The sequence below is a fragment of the Bombina bombina genome, chromosome 1 (assembly GCF_027579735.1).
Source record: "Bombina bombina isolate aBomBom1 chromosome 1, aBomBom1.pri, whole genome shotgun sequence".
NCBI lineage: Eukaryota > Metazoa > Chordata > Amphibia > Anura > Bombinatoridae > Bombina > Bombina bombina.
The window spans coordinates 76,616,858-76,638,072 of NC_069499.1; the positions used below are offsets into that span (position 1 = coordinate 76,616,858).

The 21,215-nt window shown below is 36.7% G+C and overlaps 1 protein-coding gene across 1 annotated transcript in view; it reads right to left on the bottom strand.

Moving 5' to 3' along the window:
- Positions 1–19,264, bottom strand: part of LOC128636286 (cholesterol 24-hydroxylase-like) — a 57,597-nt gene extending 38,333 nt beyond the window's left edge. The window contains exons 1-5 of the mRNA XM_053689322.1: positions 19,208–19,264; positions 17,948–18,018; positions 6,952–7,038; positions 5,120–5,258; positions 3,141–3,251 (exon numbers count right to left, since the gene is read on the bottom strand). Coding sequence (XP_053545297.1) covers positions 3,141–3,251; positions 5,120–5,258; positions 6,952–7,038; positions 17,948–18,018; positions 19,208–19,234 — 435 coding nt within the window. The 5' untranslated portion in view covers positions 19,235–19,264. The remainder of the gene's footprint in view (positions 1–3,140; positions 3,252–5,119; positions 5,259–6,951; positions 7,039–17,947; positions 18,019–19,207) is intronic.
- Between the last annotated feature and the right edge of the window lie 1,951 nt (positions 19,265–21,215).

Genomic DNA, 21,215 nt, shown 5'->3' on the forward strand with positions numbered 1-21,215 from the left:
GACAACCCTGTTTCAACAGGGCCAAATTAGACCTTCTATTATCACAATCAAATCCTTTGCTGCTACTATTTTGCTTCACTTTAAGCGGTGCTTACCCACTGATATATATTAACTTAATCGCATCTTGCCCTCAATAAGTCACTATCAATATGGCTGTTGGTGATGTCGCTTATATATGCTCACATAACTTTTATATTAGGAGATCCATACTCCCTACCCTACCCTCAGCCGGCGTGGGTGAAAGGGATAACAATCAATAGTTTGAAGCAACAATGCTCGGATATATATACCTCACTTATTCCATAAAATATAATTCTAGATACAGAGATACTGTCAGATCCATCAGAACCCTATTTTATCCATTATGAGTACATTTGTTACAATTAAGTGGCATTTACTATTTGAGACAAACTAATCATATAGCTCATATATACTAATCCTCAAAGATTGTCTGTTTGTTATTCAAATCTACTAAACATGTATATACTATTTCTGTGGCTATATTTAGTTTACTTTTGTTCCTGTATCACTCGGTTCATAGGTAACGATTGTATTAGCCACTGTTAATCGCTACTCTTTAAATATTATAAAAAGAGATTCTCAAATTTTGTATAGCTACCCAATGTACAACCTTTATCTGTTAATGTACTAGACGTCATTACCTTTATTTGTAATATGGCTGGGTGAAAACGTTGATTCTGTCTGTCTATGTTTAGCTATGTTATTTCAGTGTTGTCTGTACACCAAGAATCTCAATAAAAGATTATAAATAAAAAAAAATAAAAAAAAATGAAATAAATACATTACTACTTATTAATTATGTTACATCTTTTTCTCTCATTACAAAGCAAGGGGACAATATTAATTGCTCCAAATTTGGTGCAAAATATTGCTCCAAATTTGGTGCAAAGTATTATATTATTGTATTATATTAATAAATACACACTGCTGGGGAGAAAGTAAGAAACAATTAGGTTTGTTGTTATTTTATTTTAAAATGAAATTGAAAATCAATCTATTCTGAGCTCAAGTGTCAAGTAGTGACGAAAAGTGACAGACTGACTGTCAATTCCATAAGAGAAGGACAATGAAGGGACAGGGAGGAATAGGAATGGAATGATGGATTGATTGAAAATTTGAAGTATATGGCTGTGCTAATTCAACCTACCTGAGACTGTATGCAAGCTTTTTCCAAGCCCTGGCAGGGGAAAATGTAATTTTAAAATGCAGAACCAAAAAAAAAAAAAAAGTCACATTACTCCCTAACCAAAAAATGATATGGCCAAAAATGACCTAAATCCAGGAAGGGGGGGGGGGGAGGGGGCAGCTGGATTCTGAGTGCCTAGGGCAGCGCACAAAACCTAAATATGCCCCTGGCATATCATGATTTCTGGAAATACAAATACACATTAATTTATGTGGAAATATCATATATCAGTTTTTTGTTTAACAAATACATAGAAAAATACTTTCTAAGAGATATTATTGTTTGTTCAGGTATAAATGTAGCTATTTTTTGGACATTAACAGATGAAAAATAAAAGATTAGCTTTAGAGAAATCTGCTTGTTTGTGGACAGTAATGATATGTTATAAATAAATTTGGAAAAAACTGAATATTCGCGACATCGACGACTCTTATTTTATCAACAGTCCAATGCTCATCGCTCCGTACTTGTTGCGAGTGTTTTTCACAGACTTTTTAATAAATAAGGCCATCATATGTAGATTTGCATCAGCGTTGTCTGGGGAGCGTATTGACTCCCGCGAATGCGTTGAGATTGACGCAATGATAAATAGGCCCCATGGTATTTTCTTGCCATGCTTTCTGCATCTTCTTAACACAATGTTTTCACACCATTTTCCAATACTATTTAAGGCAACATTGTGACCTTTTAATGTATGTGTATTGGCCTTTTCTGATTACTTTGGTGCACCTTTGTTTTGTCTTCTGTTGCTGAACTTTGCTTGTGTTTTTGGCTTGCCAATGTCTGCTGATTTTACCTATGTTTTGTGAAACACTAAGCCTGATCTGACCTTGCCTTGCTTGCACCCATCTAATACTATTGGACTGATCTACTGTTGCTGGACTTTAAGCCTCAACTAACACCTTGTGTTACCTGGGCCCCTCTTATACTATTAGACTTGATCTACTGTTGCTGGACTTTAAGGGGCCAATTTATCAAAGGTCTTGAGGACCTGATCCGACAGTGTGGATCAGGTCCTCAAGACCTCGCTGAATGCGGAGAGCAAAATGCTCTGAAGAATTCAGCATTGCACCAGCAGCTCACAAGACTCGTGGCCAATGGGCTGCCATCAGGGAGGTGTCAATCAACCCGATCGTACTCGATCGGGTTGAATTGTGGAGATTCCTGTCCGCCTCATCAGAACACTAGAGCAGGCGGACAGGGTTATGGAGCAGCGGTCTTTAGACCGCTGCTTCATAACTGCTGTTTCTGGCGAGTCTGAAGACTCACCAGAAACATGGGCCCACAAGCTCCATTTGGAACTTGATAAATGGGCCCCTAAGCCTCAACTAACCTAGCCCTACCATTACTGCTAGACTGGTCTACTGTTACCAGACCTAGCCTAAACTGACCCTGTCCTGCTCAAGCCCATCTTCTACAAAGGGGCTGATCTGCTGTTGCCAGAATCTGCCTGAACTACTTTACTTTGCCTATGCCTTCTGTTTATTGCTGGACCACTGCTTGGCTGTTTAATCTTCTAGAGTCTACTCTCAAAGTCCACCTATTTAGTAGAACTACTGCTAACCTTTTTCAAGTTCATAATGCTATTAGATCACCTCTTGGGGTGTATGAAGGAGGCTCTGGTTGGTGTTTACTAAAACATTCTCAGTTCCTGGGTACACTCTCAGAATGGCGCTTTTATCCATGGCGTAATTGTTAGCCTTTAGTTTTTTTCAAGTAAACTTTGCTCAGGAAACACAGGGATTACACAGGGATAATTACAATAAGCACTTTCACAAAATGGCTATTTTAATTTGGATCCCTGGATCCCTTGAACACTTATCTTTATATTCTATATGCAATGAAAAGCAGGTCTACTAGTAATAGATTTCATATTACACTTTAAACTGAATGGATAATGGAAAACAAAAATAAAAAAATATCTGACACATACCTTTAACAGAGGATTGCGTGATGCCACCATACCTTGCATGATCAGTGAGATGGCATTTGGAAAAGGAGTCTGGTCATCATGTAGGGAGTTTAGCTCTAGCCCAAATGCAGCCTGTGATAGACACAAGTTAAAAACTTCAGATAACATGGTTTACATACAATATCTCTAAACATTGAAAAAGCTTTCAAACATGAGCATTAATTGGCCTAGAATATGATATGCTAAGAAGATAATTAACTTAACATTTCACTGAAGAGTTTCCTGAATTTGTAGTAATTAAATGGCCTAGATTCAAGAAATCACATTTGTGAAACTAATATGTAGAATTAATAAAGAATTGCACCTCCCTCATCACATTCCTGTTTTGTGAAAGATCCTTTATAATAAATAATGGATCAGCACTTATCTTGTAACCTTTTATTTCTCAGTGCAGAAAAATTGTTCAAACTGAGTTTAAGTGTAGGTGAAAAATCCTGACCACACCTCTAGAATGCCCAATGTGCTTAGAGGTATATGGCTGCACCTCACTGACAAGGCCCAAAGGAAGCCTAAATGATTATCTGGGGTTGCCATTTCCCTTGTTCAGAGGAAATTGCCTGGTATTTTGGGGCTGGACTGACCTTGTTAGGTGGGATCAGACTGATATGCTTCAGGAAAGTTCTCCTCAGTGAAAAGCACATTTGGGCTAAAAGAAGCTACTCACAGGTGGTAATAGAACAAGCTACTGAGCTGTTGTTCATTCCTGGCAGATGGACATGTCAATATTTAACAATTACAGAAATTAACATCCAGCATTTTGCTAGGGTTTTTCCTAAGTGTTGCTTAGGAATTGTATTTTTTTTTATTCAACATTGCTAGAAGTTCTCGTTTCATGCATGAGATATCATGTTTTGGGAACCTCATGCAATTGTAGATGTAAATTAAATACTAGAAAATATAGGTGAATCAATAATCAGTGAATTTCCAACATGATCGTATCGTTACAGCACAAGCCTTTAATCAACCTCCTAATTGTCTATGAACCTAGGCCTAAGTCACTGTGCCTTTTACCATAAGTCTTTGGATAGACTTTAGGTTAGTTCTCAATCTATCTGTACAAATGGAATTGCTGCATAACTTTTGTGTAGGGGCTATTTAAGTCCAGTACTACTAGTGACAGAATTCTATCTTCATGTCACCGAAAAGTAATGGCTCCATACAGCTGGTCACTGTCACCTGGGTCCCTAAACTGCAGATGTTTTAACTATGACCTCACTAGCATGGCCTGGAACTATTACATCACCACACATAAAGCACATTAAAGGGACATGAAACACAAACGTTTTCTTTAATGATTCAGACAGAGCATACAATCTTAAACAACTTTGCATTTTACTTCTATTATCAAATTTGCTTCATTCTCATTCATTTTTTATTCCTGGCATCTTTTAGTTGAAGGAGCAGCAATGCACTACTGGGAGCTATCTGAACTTATTGGATGAGCTGATGACAAGAGGCAAATATGTGCAGCCACCAATCAGCAGTGTTGCTGCTCCTAAGCCTACCTACGTATGAATTCAACAAAAGATACCAAGAGAATGAAGAAAATTAGATAATAAAAGTAAACTGGAAAGTCGACTAAAATTTCATGCTCTATCTTGACAATGAACGTATAATTTTATTGTACTGTCCTTTTAAAAACAAACATCTGGTATCATGTATAGGAAACAGCAGCAATTACACAAATTTAAACTATTTAAATTGCTACTAAAACTGGTAGGAAATGTATTTTTGTGGACAAAATTTGCTTAGAAGCAGATAAAGGCATCTTCCAAAGCAATGTTGTGTAACACAGACGCTCTTTAGCGAGCACGAAATCAAAAAAATATTCACAATTAGAAAAAAATAAATAAATAACAAATATTAAAATAGCCAGTTTTAGATACAACAAAGAATCCATTGAACATTGACTTTAACATCCCTCTGAGTATATAAAATACCTTTCCAATGACATCCAGCGTAAGTCTACTGATTATATCGTGCATTCTAATAACACTTTTTCCATCCGCCTTTTCTGCAAGCTTCTCCATCATCTCTTCAGCCTTCTCATTAAAAGTTCCCATCATATCTATCAAGTAGCTGCATAAAAAAGCACATTATTCTCTTCAACTGTATGGGGCCAAATTATCAAAGTCTAGCGGACATGATATGCTGTAGCGTATCATGTCCGCCAGACATCGCTGAATGCGGATAGCATACGCTGTCGGCATTCAGCATTGCACAAGCAGTTCATTGCCACCCCCTGCAGGGTGTCAATCAACACGATCGTATTCGATCGGGTTGATTGCTGTACGCCGCTCACAGGCAGCGGATCCAGTTAACGAGCAGCGTTCTTAAAACTGCTGCTTCTTAGCTGTTGGTGCAATGCTGCCCCCTGCAGATTTGCAGGCCAATCGGCCGCTAGCACGGGGTGTCAATCAACCCAATCGTATTCGATCGGGTTGATTTCTGGCGATTTCTGTTACCGGCCTCAGAGCAGGCGAACAGGTTATGGAACAGGCTGAAGGCTCGCCGGAAAGATGGGGCATCAAGCTCCGTACGGAGCTTGATAAATATGCCCCTAAACTGTAAGAGTATTTTGAAAGCCTTGAAATCTTATACCTTAAAACTTTGGGCTAGATTACAAGTGGTGCGCTAACGTGAGTGCAGGCGCAATATTGCAAGTACAAAGTAAACAAGTACCGATGAGTGCAATCTAAATTTGCGGTCATCGGGTTAGCACAACTGAAGACCTCGTGTAAAGGGTTAGGGCTAAATATAAATGTGCACCAAACACAACATAAATTAAAATAAACGGTTACACTCATATACACTATATAATAACATAAATATTTTTTTATATAAATTGTAATATTTTTTTTATAAGGCTTAAAAGGTATATGGTGATCATGTGCTTCATTTTTTGTTTACGATGGATTGTGATGGATGTGTCTTGAGGGGGTCAAAGCATATATAAATATATATATATACGTATGTGTGTGTGACAATCTTGAATTAAAACAGCATGAACTAAGTGGAACGCAAAAATATTAGCTCTATTACATATTAACATTGCTCGAGCATAGTCAATAGTGCATCGATCAAGCTGTATGTCAGATAGTGCAAGTGAGCTATGGGAGCACACAGTAAAATTCATATCGGATATTGTTTCCACGCTAAGCTGATGGTGCGATAAAGCCAATGGTCTGCAAGTAGTGGAGTTGTTCATGAATTTATGTGCTATATTAATAATAATATTGGTTTACTTCAGGTCTCAAAAAGTGATAAATTATGGATTGCGCTCGACCCCTTAACTAACAACTTGCAATACAAGCACCATGAGAGCACTATTATGCTCCCTGCACTATTCATTAAAAATATTGCGAGCGCTAAAAAAGTTTCAGCCGCGTTAAGATGCTTCGGGTAAAATTTTTAACCATCTACTTGTAATACTAGATTGTGCAATAGTCTTTACGTGAGAATGTGCAAAAGTTAACAGACCCTGCACTCAGGGGCGGAACTACAAGGGGTGCAGAGCCCTTCCTAGATTCTTGCATCTGGGCCCTGTGGTTTCTAGTTACGCCTCTGCCTGCACTATTGATTATGCTCCACTTGTAATCTAACTCTTCATATGCTATATGTGTATACTGTTGCCAGAAGAGTGAAATCAAGTCAGAAAAGTAGGATAATATGTTTTATGCCAAAAAAAAACAGAAAATACATTTGCCTGCTGTTTATGTTCTCCTGGGCGCTTATGTAAAGGCCCTTTGTATTTGTGACCTTTTGCACTTACGCTCTGTTGAAAGCGGGATCCATAATCCTCCTCTGTTTATGCCAGTGGTCATAGTCACGATCAGTCACTAAGCCAGTTCCCATTAATCTAAAATTAGTAACAGAAAAAAGTTATTTATTAAGAAATATGTATTGTAAAACCCATACAGGATGCTGTGCAAACAAAGAGAGGAGATAATGCATATATTTCTCACACTAGTTACACAAAGGGGCCTATTTATTAAAGCATCAACTGAAAATACGCTGGAATTCCGCGTCATAATTGTCGTGAGATTGATCCGTCGTAGTTATCAAAGCGTCAAGATCAGCAAATATTGAAATTTGTGACGTAAAATACGATCCCGTGATCTCAATACGACACAGATCAATGCGGTGTTGAAAACCGTGGTATTCGAGCGGAATTGTGTTCATTCGCCCTCCTAATCTACACTATTTGAAGCTCTCACAAAGTTATCAAAAATTCTACAGATAAGCTCGCGTCTTTTCTGACTCAGCGTACCTAGTTTTCAATCCTCCACCCTTGAGGTGGCGGATGCCATAGAACTTAATGGGAGTCGGAAAACACAGAAAGCTTATGTTCGATGCTGCAAGAGAATGAAGAATATTACATAATAAAAGTAAATTAGAAACTTTATTACAATTGTATACCCTTTCTAAATCAAACAATATTATTGCTCCACATTTGGTGCAATAGTAGATATAGAGATAAAAATGAAAAATACTACTTATGGATTATGCTACAACTTTGTCTCTCATTACAAAGCAAACGGACAATATTATTTCTACATATTTGGTGCAAACTCCTAAGTAATCCACACACTAGTGAATTTTTCCACCACTTTTGATTGGAACATGCATAATCACATGATTTATGACATCAGCCAATCTGATTCAAATACACATTATAAACTATCACTAACGAATCAAATTGCTCGATACTTGTGTCATTGATCACTCAACAGAACATGTAAGTGCCATTTGTTACATTGTGCATTATACTTTGAAAGTATTAGAATAACAAAAAAATGTTGGATGCTCCTAATATGCAAAATACTTGCGTATAAATTGATAGTGTAATGAGTGCAAACACAAATTATGTTCAGAAAAGATACTAACATGTGCCTAATCAGTTATAGATAAAATGTGCACTATGTGCAAACAGAACCCACTAAAAAATGCGTTTAGCGCAAAATAACCTGTGCCAAAATATGCAGCAAAATGCTTAAAATGTACAGCACAGTGCTAAAAAATGAAAACAAAACGTGCATAAGGACAAATGTCCATGAATAACACAATCAATCACACAATACAAGTGTCCATATATAGGTCTCAAAGTGAAAGGTCACAAGGCATTTAAAGTCCTCCAAAAGACAAGTGGCTGCAGGCTCCTTCCAGAACTTGATGGCGATACAAGTGAAGCAAATCTGAAGAAAGAGTGGAATAGAAGAAGGCGCCACAATAGTGCACATCAGTTGTACATGGTCTACATTCACACAGTATATATTATGCTCACAAAGTATAAGGCACTTGAGAAGTGCCACAAACACTTGCTGGACCTTTAGTAACTGTCCAGATAGCTATCCCCTTGGCACACAATACCGTCAGCTGTTGATAATCACAGGCTTGAAAAGGCCCTTTATCCACGCCAACCCGGTCTAAAGGTGTAACACTAGAGGAAAGCGATACATTCAACTAGATATGGCCAAATGCGAGTGATCTCACACTATTTAAGTGTAGTTTAAAGGGACACTGAACCCAAATTTTTTCTTTCGCGATTCAGATAGAGCATGAAATTTTAAGCAACTTTCCAATTTACTCCTATTATCAAATTTTCTTCATTCTCTTGGTATCTTTATTTGAAATGCAAGAATGTAAGTTTAGATAACCGGCCCATTTTTTGTTGAACAACCTGGGTTGTTCTTGCTGATTGGTGGATAAATTGATCCACCAATAAAAAAGTGCTGTCCAGAGTCTGAACCAAAAAACAGCTTAGATGCCTTCTTTTTCAAATAAAGAAAGCAAGAGATCGAAGAAAAATTGATAATAGGAGTAAATTAGAAAGTTGCTTAAAATTGCATGTTCTATCTGAACCACGAAAGAAAAAATTGGGTTCAGTGTCTCTTTAAGGGATGGTAAAAGCAGATTAAAAGTCGTGATCCAAAAGTACAATTAAAATACAGACTTTATTAAAATTGCAAAAGTATCACACAACACGTTCCTCAGTCGTACTGACCATTTCATCAGATGTATACATAACTAAAAACATCACGATTTATAAACCCTGCTCAGCCTCTAGTGTTGTCCAATGCGCATGCGCAAAAGTTTACCTACACCAATCAGCTATCGTCATTCATGGCTCTGAGTTATTTGATGGAGTATAACCAACCAATGTAATGCTAGGGAATTACATAACCCTTATTTTAATAAAAGTTTACAGTGTATCGTTATACTAACACCATGTAGCAAATCAAAACTACATTTTATATTCCCATTCAATTGAAAAACTCATATGTGGTTGTGAACCTCCGCATGTAGCTGAAATAATTTGCATCTCATATAGCTTGTCCGCAAATATCACAAATACATATACCATTATGGACCTAAATGTATCTATAAAGGATATCTCATGAGCAGCGATCCTAAACATTGTTGGATTATATTAAAACTATATTTAAAAATACATCATATGCATATAAAAACACGACTCATCTCCAAAAGGGTTGCTTCACATAAATTCAAGGCTAATAACACTCTTCTAAATCAGCCTAAAGTGAAACAATTAAAATTATATATATATATATCATACCAAAATTAAAAGAAAAGCCTAAAAGTTACAGATGGGAATTTCCATGTAATAAATTCTAATAAATTTTTTTCTAAGATTTATCCCACAATTTAGCAATAACCACAATGATATAAAAAATATTCTTAGAAAATACTGGTTTATACTACAAGGTGATCCATTACTTAAAGATTTCATAGATGAGGAGCCTGTTTGTACATCTAGAAGAGCACCCACACTAAAATATAAACTAGCACCTAGTAAGGTGGTAATGAAAAAAAATTCCAACCAGGTTTCTTTAAATGCAATAGACATAATTGCGGTCTTTGTGCTTATACATCTGGCAATAGGACGAGTTTCATGTCCTTTTCTACTAAGGAGAAATTTGAGATTAAATCTCATTTCACTTGTGATCACTCACAAATAGGGTAGGAATAGATTTGTCTATTTGAGACAAAGGGAGACTTTTTAGATATGGAAACTCAAGACCATCAATCCCTTTGGCTTAAATGAACACATTGACATCGGCAGCATTCAATTCAATTTATTGCATGGAGATTCCCATCTGTAACTTTTAGGCTTTTATTTTAATTTTGGTATGTTATATATATATATATTTATTTTTTTATTTTAATGGTTTCACTTTAGGCTGATTTAGAAGAGTGTTACAGCCTTGAAGCAAACCCTTTTGGAGATTAGTCATGTTTTTATATGTATGTGATGTATTTTTAAATATAGTTTTAATATAATCCAATAATGTTTAGGATCGCTGCTCATGAGATATCCTTCATAGATACATTTAGTTCTGCAATGGTATTTGTGATATTTGCGGACAAACTATATGAGATGCAAATTATTTCAGCTACATGCGGAGAGTCACAACCACCTATGAGTTTTTCAATTGAAGTACTAGGAATGTGAATATAAAATGTAATTCTCTCTTAGTAGTTTTGATTTGCTACATGGTGTCAGTATAGCGATACACTGTACATTTTTATTAAAATGGGGGTGTATGTAATTCCCTAGCATTACATTGGTTGGTTATACTCAAATCAAATAACTCATAGCCATGAATGACGATAGCTGATTTGTGTAGGTGAACTTTTGCGCATGCGCATTGAACAGCACTAGACGCTGAGCAGGGTTTATAAGTCGTGATGTTTTTAGTTATGTATACATCTGATGAAATGGTCAGTACGACTGAGAAACGCGTTGTGTGATCATTTTGCAATTTTAATAAAGTCTGTATTTTACTTGGACTTTTGGATCACGACTTTAATCCACTTTTACCATCCCTTAAACTACACTTAAATAGTGTGAGATCACTCGCTTTGGGCCATATCTAGTTGAACGTATCGCCTTCATCTAGGTTTGCACCTTTAGACCAGGTTGGCGTGGATAAAGAGCCTTTTCAAGCCTGTGATTATCAACAGCTGACGGTATTGTGTGCCGAGGGGAGTGCTATCTGGCCAGCTACTAAAGGTCCAGAAAGCGTTTGTGGCACTTCTCAAGTGCCTTATATTTTGTGAGTATAATATTTACTGCATGAATGTAGACCATGTACAACTGATTATGCACTATTATGGCGCCTTCTTCTTTTCCACTTTTTCTTTTACTTTGAAAATATGTATATGTGAAATTAGTATTAAAGATAAACATTGATGCTAACATTAGGAGACACAGTGTAATATTTTAGACAAGGATTTTAAAATTTGAATTGATGTTTGATTCAATAGAATCTTAAGCTGATAGCACAAAGTGATAACCCACCTAACTTTAAACTGTCATGATTCAGATACAGCATAAATTAAAATCACCTCTTTACTGGCATGCTATTTTCAGTGTATTTCTTCCTTCTCTTGAATTTCTTTTTCAGTAAGAAATGTCATCTTATATGCCAGTTCATCTTATAACACCTGTGTAGGGGTGGTTTTTAAAAATAGATTGCAATCAGGAGGGGTTAGACAGGTTCAGAGAGAAACCTGGCCCAGCTCTTAAAGGGACAGGAAACCCAAAAATATTATTTCATGAATTGGATAGAACAATTTTAAACAACTTTCCAATTTACTTCTATTATCAAATTTGCTTCATTCTCTTGTTATCCTTTGTTGAAGGAACAGCACTGCACTACTGGCAGCTAGCTGAACACATCTATTTAGCCAATCACAAGAGACAAATATGTGCAGGAACCAATTAGCAGCTACCTCACACTGGTGCAACTTAAATTTGTACTTTCCTATCCCTTTAAAATATCCATTGATTGCAAATAAATACATGTGATACTCTAATTATATGTATATTCACAATTATTCCTGCTCAGACTAATCATACATTTACAATATATACATATAGTGGTATAAATAAACACAGAGATATGACATGATATATATATATATATATATATATATATATATATATATATATATATGTGTGTGTGCGTGTGTATATACATACTAAAATACATGTATGTACAATATTAAAAAGAATTAGAATAATTCACTATACACTTTGCACCAAATATGTCGCTACTTGCTACATTCGCAATTAGTCTTGCTCATAAAAGAATACATTTACACTACGTATATACAATAATGTGCTAAACAGAAATGTGCTTGTCATGGACAGTAATGAAATTATATAAATAAAGTTGGGAAAAACCCGAATAGCCGCGACATCTATGAATGTTAGTTAACACCAGTCCGATGCCATTCGTACCGTACTTTTTGATAAATAAGGAGATCGTATTCAGATCCGCGGCCGCGATGTTTGGCGAACGTATTGACGCCCGCGAATACAACATAGTTGATGCTTTGAAAAATAGGCCCCAAAGCATTTACAGGGACAGTGTACTGTGATTTTTTTTTCTTTCCTTTAATGTGTTCCCAAAGATAAATTTTACCTATTGTACTAAATTGTCTATAGATAGCACATTTACCTTGATTTTTTTTTTTTTTTAAATATTTTTATTGAGGTTAAGAAAAATACAGAACAGGGCAACCAGTCACAGGAGCCCTCAACCTGTAAGGGCAGATTATCACAGTATACAACATACATATATTGAAAGTCACTACACTTTAAACATGAAAAGAATAAAAACGACAAAAAGTTTCAAGGCATACAATCACGAGTCAGAAAAAGTACAATCACGAGTCAGAAAAAGTATACATCTCCTGTTTGTGTGACAAAGTAATTTACCTTGATTTTGTCATTTGAAATATCTGGTTTTGCCTGTTGTATCCCCACCTATGCTGAATATTTCAATACTTTAGCGATGGTTATAGTCAAGTTATGTAAACAAGAAGGTTTATAAATAAATGACTTTCCTAGTGGGGGGTTGGACAGAGGTACTAACATGTTAATTTATCTGCTCTTCTTTCTAAGCATTGGTCTCACTGTGTGTAATGATATAAGGAGGATTTTGAGTAAATAATATAGAAATACGCTTATGAGGACCGCTCTCACTGCAAGCTCAGCCCATTTCATTGGGTTTTGGTTCAATTACCAGGTTAAGTGGCCTTAGGCGTCCTCTGTAAAATACACTGCTCTGCAGGTTCTGCTTAATTTTTATAAAATCTGGTTTTACACAACAAATTCATCTCTTACTTGACAGTGTATCATGTAAATACAACTATAGGCACTGTACTATGTAGTTCTTCACAATACCTAAGTGCTAATTATTCAAACAGTTGTCTGCTAAATCTAGTCATTTTCAGTAACAAAAATCATTCTGTAATTTGAGATGTGCGTGTGTGGATTAGCTGATTCTTGCATTTTGTAAAATTTTTCTTTAATTTACTGAATATTTGTTTAATCTATTAAGGTCTAGTTTGTTGAATAGGAGCGAAAACATAAAAACATTGGCCTAGATTTGGAGTTTTGCGTTAGAAGGGGTGCGTTAGCTACGCATGCTTTTTTTTGGCAGCACCTTTTAAATACCTCTGGTATTTAGAGTTCACAGAATGGCTGGGTTTTCAGTGTGTTAGGCTCCAAAAAGGGAGCGTAGAGAATTTACCGCCACTGCAACTCTCAATACCAGCGGTGCTTACGGACGCGGCCAGCTTCAAAAACGTGCTCGTGCACGATTCCCCCATAGGAAACAATGGGACAGTTTGAGCTGAAAAAAAACCTAACACCTGCAAAAAAGCAGCGTTCAGCTACTAACGCAGCCCCATTGTTTCCTATGGGGAAACACTTCCTAAGTCTGCACCTAACACCCTAACATGTACCCCGAGTCTAAACACCCCTAGCCTTACACTTATTAACCCCTAATCTGCTGTCCCCGCTATCGCTGACCCCTGCATATTATTTTTAACCCCTAATCTGCCGCTCCGTACACCGCCGCAACCTACATTATAGCTATGTACCCCTAATCTGCTGCCTCTAACACTGCCGACCCCTATATTATATTTATTAACCCCTAATCTGCCCCCCACAACGTCACCACCAGCTACCTACAATTATTAACCCCTAATCTGCCGACCGGACCTCACCGCTACTATAATAAAGTTATTAACCCCTAATCCGCCTCACTCCCGCCTCAATAACCCTATAAGAAATAGTATTAACCCCTAATCTGCCCTCCCTAACATCTCCGACACCTAACTTCAATTATTAACCCCTAATCTGCTGACCGGACCTCGCCGCTACTCTAATAAATGTATTAACCCCTAAAGCTAAGTCTAACCATAACCCTAACACCCCCCTAAGTTAAATATAATTTTATTCTAACAAAATAAATTAACTCTTATTAAATAAATTATTCCTATTTAAAGCTAAATACTTACCTGTAAAATAAACCCTAATATAGCTACAATATAAATTATAATTATATTGTAGCTATTTTAGGATTTATATTTATTTTACAGGCAACTTTGTATTTATTTTAACCAGGTACAATAGCTATTAAATAGTTAATAACTATTTAATAGCTACCTAGTTAAAATAATTACAAAATTACCTGTAAAATAAATCCTAACCTAAATTACAATTAAACCTAACACTACACTAGCAATAAATTAATTAAATAAAATACCTACAATTATCTACAATTAAACCTAACACTACACTATCAATAAATTAATTAAATAAAATACCTACAATTAAATAAACTAACTAAAGTACAAAAAATAAAAAAGAACTAAGTTACAAAAAATACAAAAATATTTACAAACATTAGAAAAATATTACAACAATTTTAAACTAATTACACCTACTCTAAGCCCCCTAATAAAATAACAAAGGCCCCCAAAATAAAAAAATGCCCTACCCTATTCTAAAATTAAAATAGAAAAGTTCTTTTACCTTACCAGCCCTTAAAAGGGCCATTTGCGGGGCATGCCCCAAAGAATTCAGCTCTTTTGCCTGGAAAACAAACATACAATACCCCCCCCCCAACATTACAACCCACCACCCACATACCCCTAATCTAACCCAAACCCCCTTTAAATAAACCTACACTAAGCCCCTGAAGATCTTCCTACCTTATCTTCACCACACCGGGTATCAGCGATCCGTCCAGGCTCCGATGTCTTGATCCAAGCCAAAGCGGGGGGCTGAAGACATCCATCCTCCGGCTGAAGTCTTGATCCAAGCGGGCAGAAGAGGACATCCGGACCGGCATACATCTTCATCCAGGAGGCATCTTCTATGTTCTTCCATCTGATGACGAGCGGCTGATCTTCAAGACCTCCAACGCAGATCCATCCTCTTCTTCCGACGACTAGACGACGAATGATGGTTCCTTTAAGGGACGTCATCCAAGATGGCGTCCCTCAAATTCCGATTGGCTGATAGGATTCTATCAGCCAATTGGAATTAAGGTAGGAAAATTCTGATTGGCTGATGGAATCAGCCAATCAGATTCAAGTTCAATCCGATTGGCTGATCCAATCAGCCAATCAGATTGAGCTCGCATTCTATTGGCTGTTCCGATCAGCCAATAGAATGCGAGCTCAGTCTGATTGGCTGATCAGATCAGCCAATCGGATTGAACTTGATTCTGATTGGCTGATTCCATCGGCCAATCAGAATTTTCATACCTTAATTCCGATTGGCTGATAGAATAATAATACATTTATTATAGTAGCGGTGAGGTCCGGTCGGCAGATTAGGGGTTAATACTTGAAGTTAGGTGTTGGTGAGGTTAGGGAGGGCAGATTATAGGTTAATACTATTTATTATAGGGTTATTGAGGCGGGAGTGAGGCGGATTAGGGGTTAATAACTTTATTATAGTAGCGGCGAGGTCCGGTCGGCAGATTAGGGGTTAATAAATATAATATAGGGGTCGGCGGTGTTAGGGGCAGCAGATTATGGGTACATAAGTATAACGTAGCTTGCGGCGGGTTGCGGTCGGCAGATTAGGGGTTAAAAAAATTTAATCGAGTGGCGGCGATGTTGGGGGCCTCGGTTTAGGGGTACATAGGTAGTTTATGGGTGTTAGTGTACTTTAGAGCACAGTAGTTAAGAGCTTTATGAACCGGCATTAGCCCAAAAAGCTCTTAACTCCTGTTTTTTTTTCTGCGGCTGGAGTTTTGTCGTTAGAGTTCTAAAGCTCACTTCAGCCTAGACTCTAAATACCGGCGTTAGAAAGATCCCATTGAAAAGATAGGATACGCAATTGGCGTAGGGGGATCTGCGGTATGGAAAAGTCGCGGCTGCAAAGTGAGCGTTAGAGCCTTTAATGACTGACTCCAAATACCAGCGGGCGGTAAAAACCAGCGTTAGGAGCCTCTAACGCTGGTTTTGACGGCTACCGCCAAACTCTAAATCTAGGCGATTGATTCTCAAGTCACATAAGAAGCAGAATGCTTGTCTAGTCTGTAAATATTCCTATCTGAAGTAGCCTTAGGATATTCTTATCCAAAAGCATATCTGCATTTGTGAATTCCTTTACTGCCGCTTCTGTTTGAAGACTATTCCATATATCAATTATAAAAAAAAGAATTCTAGCTAAAAATGATATCCCACAAAAGGATGCGGCTCGGCACAAAGATTGGGAAACTGTGTAAAAAAATGTTTAGAAAAAAAATAATAGAACATTGTGGGTTTTGGTTTGATCCTTTTGCACATTGTCTAAGGAAAATACAGTAATTATTTACATGTGTTAAATTCCTCTTTTGTATTCTGCAAACATTGTAATAATTGTTACAAAAACTAAAGGCCAATTTTATATGGGCATAATGGGTATACTAGGCATGATTGCCTTTTACAATCAATTTTTTTTAACTCAACAGTTTTGCAAGTATTTTTTAATTTTTTTTTCAGTGATTGCTTGAGAAAACAATGATTTTTGATTTGGCAAGATTTTAATCTGAAATCAAAAGCAACAGTGCAGGACAGTTTTACATTTACTGCCTGTTGAGCTCTTCATTAGCTGGTAAAACGAAACACAGAATTACTGTGTGTTAAACGAAAGCTGATGAAGGATTTTGTGAAGTAATAAATTTAACGTTTTACAACTGTAAACTTTGTCTAGGTCTATAAATCAACTTTTGGATTTTATAATCTAAATGCACAATTTTGCACTTCACAGTATTAAAACTTAGATCTCTTGAACGTATTCATCCTCAGGGCTGGGCTGGGAATAAAAGCAGCTCTGGGAACATTTGAACCTCAGCCATATTTTCCGCTGAGTCTGTGGAATGCACGCGCTACATTTTTCTAAAAGGTATTACTGGGATACCTCTTCCCCCAATATTTTTTATCAGAATTAAATTATATTAGTTTGTAATAAAAAAAAAAGCCAGATTGTTGTTACATAGGAACCCTACAACCAAAGTTCATAACCCATGACTCCCTTTAACAGAGTGAAAATAATTGCCCATAGTGGGATCTGGGGAAGACTCTCAATGGACACTAAAAACCATTCAAAAATGGCTACTAAAATAGTACTTGGTCTAGAAAATAAAACACACAAGGAAACACTTTGTGACCTTAATACATCTAGCTCAGATGAGAAAATAGAGGTGATACAGCTGCATTGCCTCACCAGCATTACCATCCCTTTAAATTGTAAGTGGCCAGTCCCAGCTGCTGTGGCCCATTGGGACATATTCTGATGTCCTGGTAGGCCAATATGGCCTTGTTCATCCTCTTTGCAGTAATTATTATTTGCTCAATCTTCTAGGAACAGCAGTTAGATAACATTATGTAGATAATATAGTCAACATAAATGTTCTATCATGTCTGATTCCAACCTTCTGTGCAGCACCTACCTTTCTCCAAACAAATAAGCAACTGTATCATAGAATTTGTCTTTAGAGTATTTTGTTGACATCAGGAATTCCTGCAACCACATAAAACACTTTAATTAAGAAAAGCAGGAGAAAATAAAAAATAGAACAATTTAATGTCAGATTGTGTGAAAACTGAAACGATGCCTATTATGCTTCTTGTATATTTTAGCAAATCATATACATTGTGATGTGTTATACAGTAGTGGACCTACTCAACAGAGAGCCTTTGTGTTTTTTGGGGCCCCCCCAAAGGTAACTTAATAATAAGCACTAGTATTAATATACATGCTTCTCTGTACAATGATTTGATTATAGGTATGTATATACACTGATAATATTCAGTCTGAACTTTATAATGCTACTAAGTATTTATTATACACTGACTTCTTTTTCCCCCAGCCTTTGGGCCCTGGTGCCACTGCACCTGCTGCACCAATATTAGTTCCGCTACTGGTAATACATTAGTATTAGCATGATTGCAATATTCTAGGAGGGGATCCCATACTCAACACAATAACCTGAATTTTAGTATCACTCTGCATGTGATTGGTAAAATGACCTGGTGTCATGTAAGGGACACTAAAGTCAAAACTTAACTTTTATGATTCAGATAGAGGGGGCAATTTTAAACAACTTTCCAATTTTCTTCCATTAACCAAATGTGCACAGTCTTTTTATATTTACACAATTTAAGTCACCAGCTCCTACTGAGCATGTACAAGAATTCACAGAATATAGGTATATGCATTAGTGATTGGCTGATGGCTGTCACATGATTCAGGCGGAGTGGATATAGACATAACTTTAAAATGTTTTAGAAACAAATTGTACTACCAATTTGAAATTTAGACTAATATGTGCTATTGTATTGTCTGTTTATCATGCATTTGTTGATTATGCAAATCTACTGTATTTACTGGTCCTTTAAGGGCGTGGATAAAAGATTAATATTAGGAGTTGTTGGTGCACTCATTCTAATGATATACATTTAAAATATAACTTTTATTAATACCAATATTAAAATAATATCACTGTAATTATTGTTACAATACAGAGACTACATCCAGGGTGTGGAAGTTGGGGTCACCTATTTGCTTTTTTTCTATTTAAGTACCTTAAGGGCATGGACCAAATATGGATGCCCCTAATCTATAATAGATTTTTTTGTTAAGTATTTTTATAATCCAAACTGAACATAAAATACATAACACATCTAAAATGACAATGCCAAAATCTTACCTTTACAACTTCGGGACTAGCAACCATTACTATTACTTTGTGCAAAAAATAAATGCGCATTACTGGACCGTATAACTGTACCCTGAAAAAACAGAAGAAACATGCATGACAAAGGAAAGTCTAGAGCATGTGCGCTGAACATTTTTGAGAGTGTGAGCTCAATTACGAAATAGTACATAGTAACATAGTAACATGGTAACATAGTAGATAAGGTTGAAAAAAGACTGAAGTCCATCGAGTTCAACCTATACAAATCTAAAATACTTACAAAAAGCTCCAGTTAAGCTTAAATAACCACACTAAAAGGTGACTCATTTAATACTAGCAATCATATCCATGAATTTTGTTTATATACAGAAATGTATCCAGACTATTTTTAAATGTATCTAGGGTATTGGCATGCACTACCTCCTTTGGTAATGAGTTCCACAATTTTATTGCTCTTACAGTGAAAAATCGTTTCCGTTACAGGAGATTAAATCTCCTTTCCTCCAACCTTAAATTGTGACCTCTTGTCAGAAACAATTTTCTTGGAATAAACAGAGCTTCTGCCATCTCTGAATATGGGCCTTGAATATATTTATATAAAGTAATCATGTCACCTCTTAAGTGCCTTTTTTCTAAAGAAAACAGACCCAGTTTGGCTAGCCTCTCCTCATAGGTTAATTTCTCCAATCCCCTTATTAGCTTTGTGGCCCTTCTCTGAACTTTTTCTAGTTCTGCAATATCTTTTTTTGCTATCGGTCCCCAGAACTGCACTCCATACTCAAGGTGAGGTCTTACCAGGGCTTTATATAGTGACAGAATTATACTTTTCTCCCTTGAATCAATGCCTCTTTTAATGCACACTAGTATCTTATTAGCCGTTGAAGCCTCTGCCCTGCATTGTGCACCCATCTTTAGCTTGTTATCTATTACTACTCCCAAATCCCTTTCCTCCTCTGTTTGGCTAAGTCTTGTCCCATTTAAAAAATAAAATACGTTGCCTGCTTAGTTTTACTTCCAAAATGTAGAACCTTGCATTTTTCCGTGTTAAATCTCATTTTCCATTTACTTGCCCATACTTCTAATTTTTGCAGATCCCTTTGTAATGAAAGTTCATCCTGCTCTGACCTACTGACCTTACTTAACTTAGTATCATCTGCAAAAATAATAGTCTTAAAAAAATGTTCTTAAGTGTATATGCTGCCTTTTAAACTTCAAAAAGACAGTAAAGATACAGGGTTTTTTTAAGAAATCTAAATTAAACACCATTGATTAAAGCTTGATTGCTGGATTGAGAAAAGAAAGTGCAGCAATTAACTACAGGGAGCTAGCTAAACACACCTGTTAGCCAATGACAAGACACATGTGTGTAGCCACTGATCACAAATAGTGCATTGCTGTTCCTGAGCCTACCTAGGTATGCTTCCAGGGCCGGATTGGCCAGCCGGGAAGCCGGGATTTTTCCAGGTGGGCTGCATCAGCTGGGGCCGGCATGACACATTTGAAGGCTTCAATGTTCCTTCACACTGTTTATTGAAGCCAGTGATGCAGTCACGCTTACATGTCTGCAGACTGCTGCACATTGAGGCCGGTACAGTCACAGAGAAGGGGGTGATTTTATATCTATCAGCTGAGCCTACAGACGTTTTCTATCACAATGCAGAGAGAGCAGCAGTAAAAATGTTTAGCTTCTCTGCTATTCCGTATGTGAAGTGGGAGGGAGGGTTAAAGGCTAATAAGTGCCTACACGTGGTATGCAGGGAAACCGGAGGGAGACCAGACTGAAGAGCAGAGCACTGTAATAAAGATAACGATCTTCCACTCTAGATTGACTTCTGACAATCTGTTTAGCTGGACTTCTAAAAATAAGGTAACCCTTTGCTGGAAATATTACACAGGCTGTGGCTGTAGTGTTTAAATCTGTTATTTGTAACATTTTACCACAGTTTTAACCTATCTGATTCTGCACACTTGACTAATTCTGAAGTGAAGGAACTTAAATCAATCCTTTTAATACTATGAT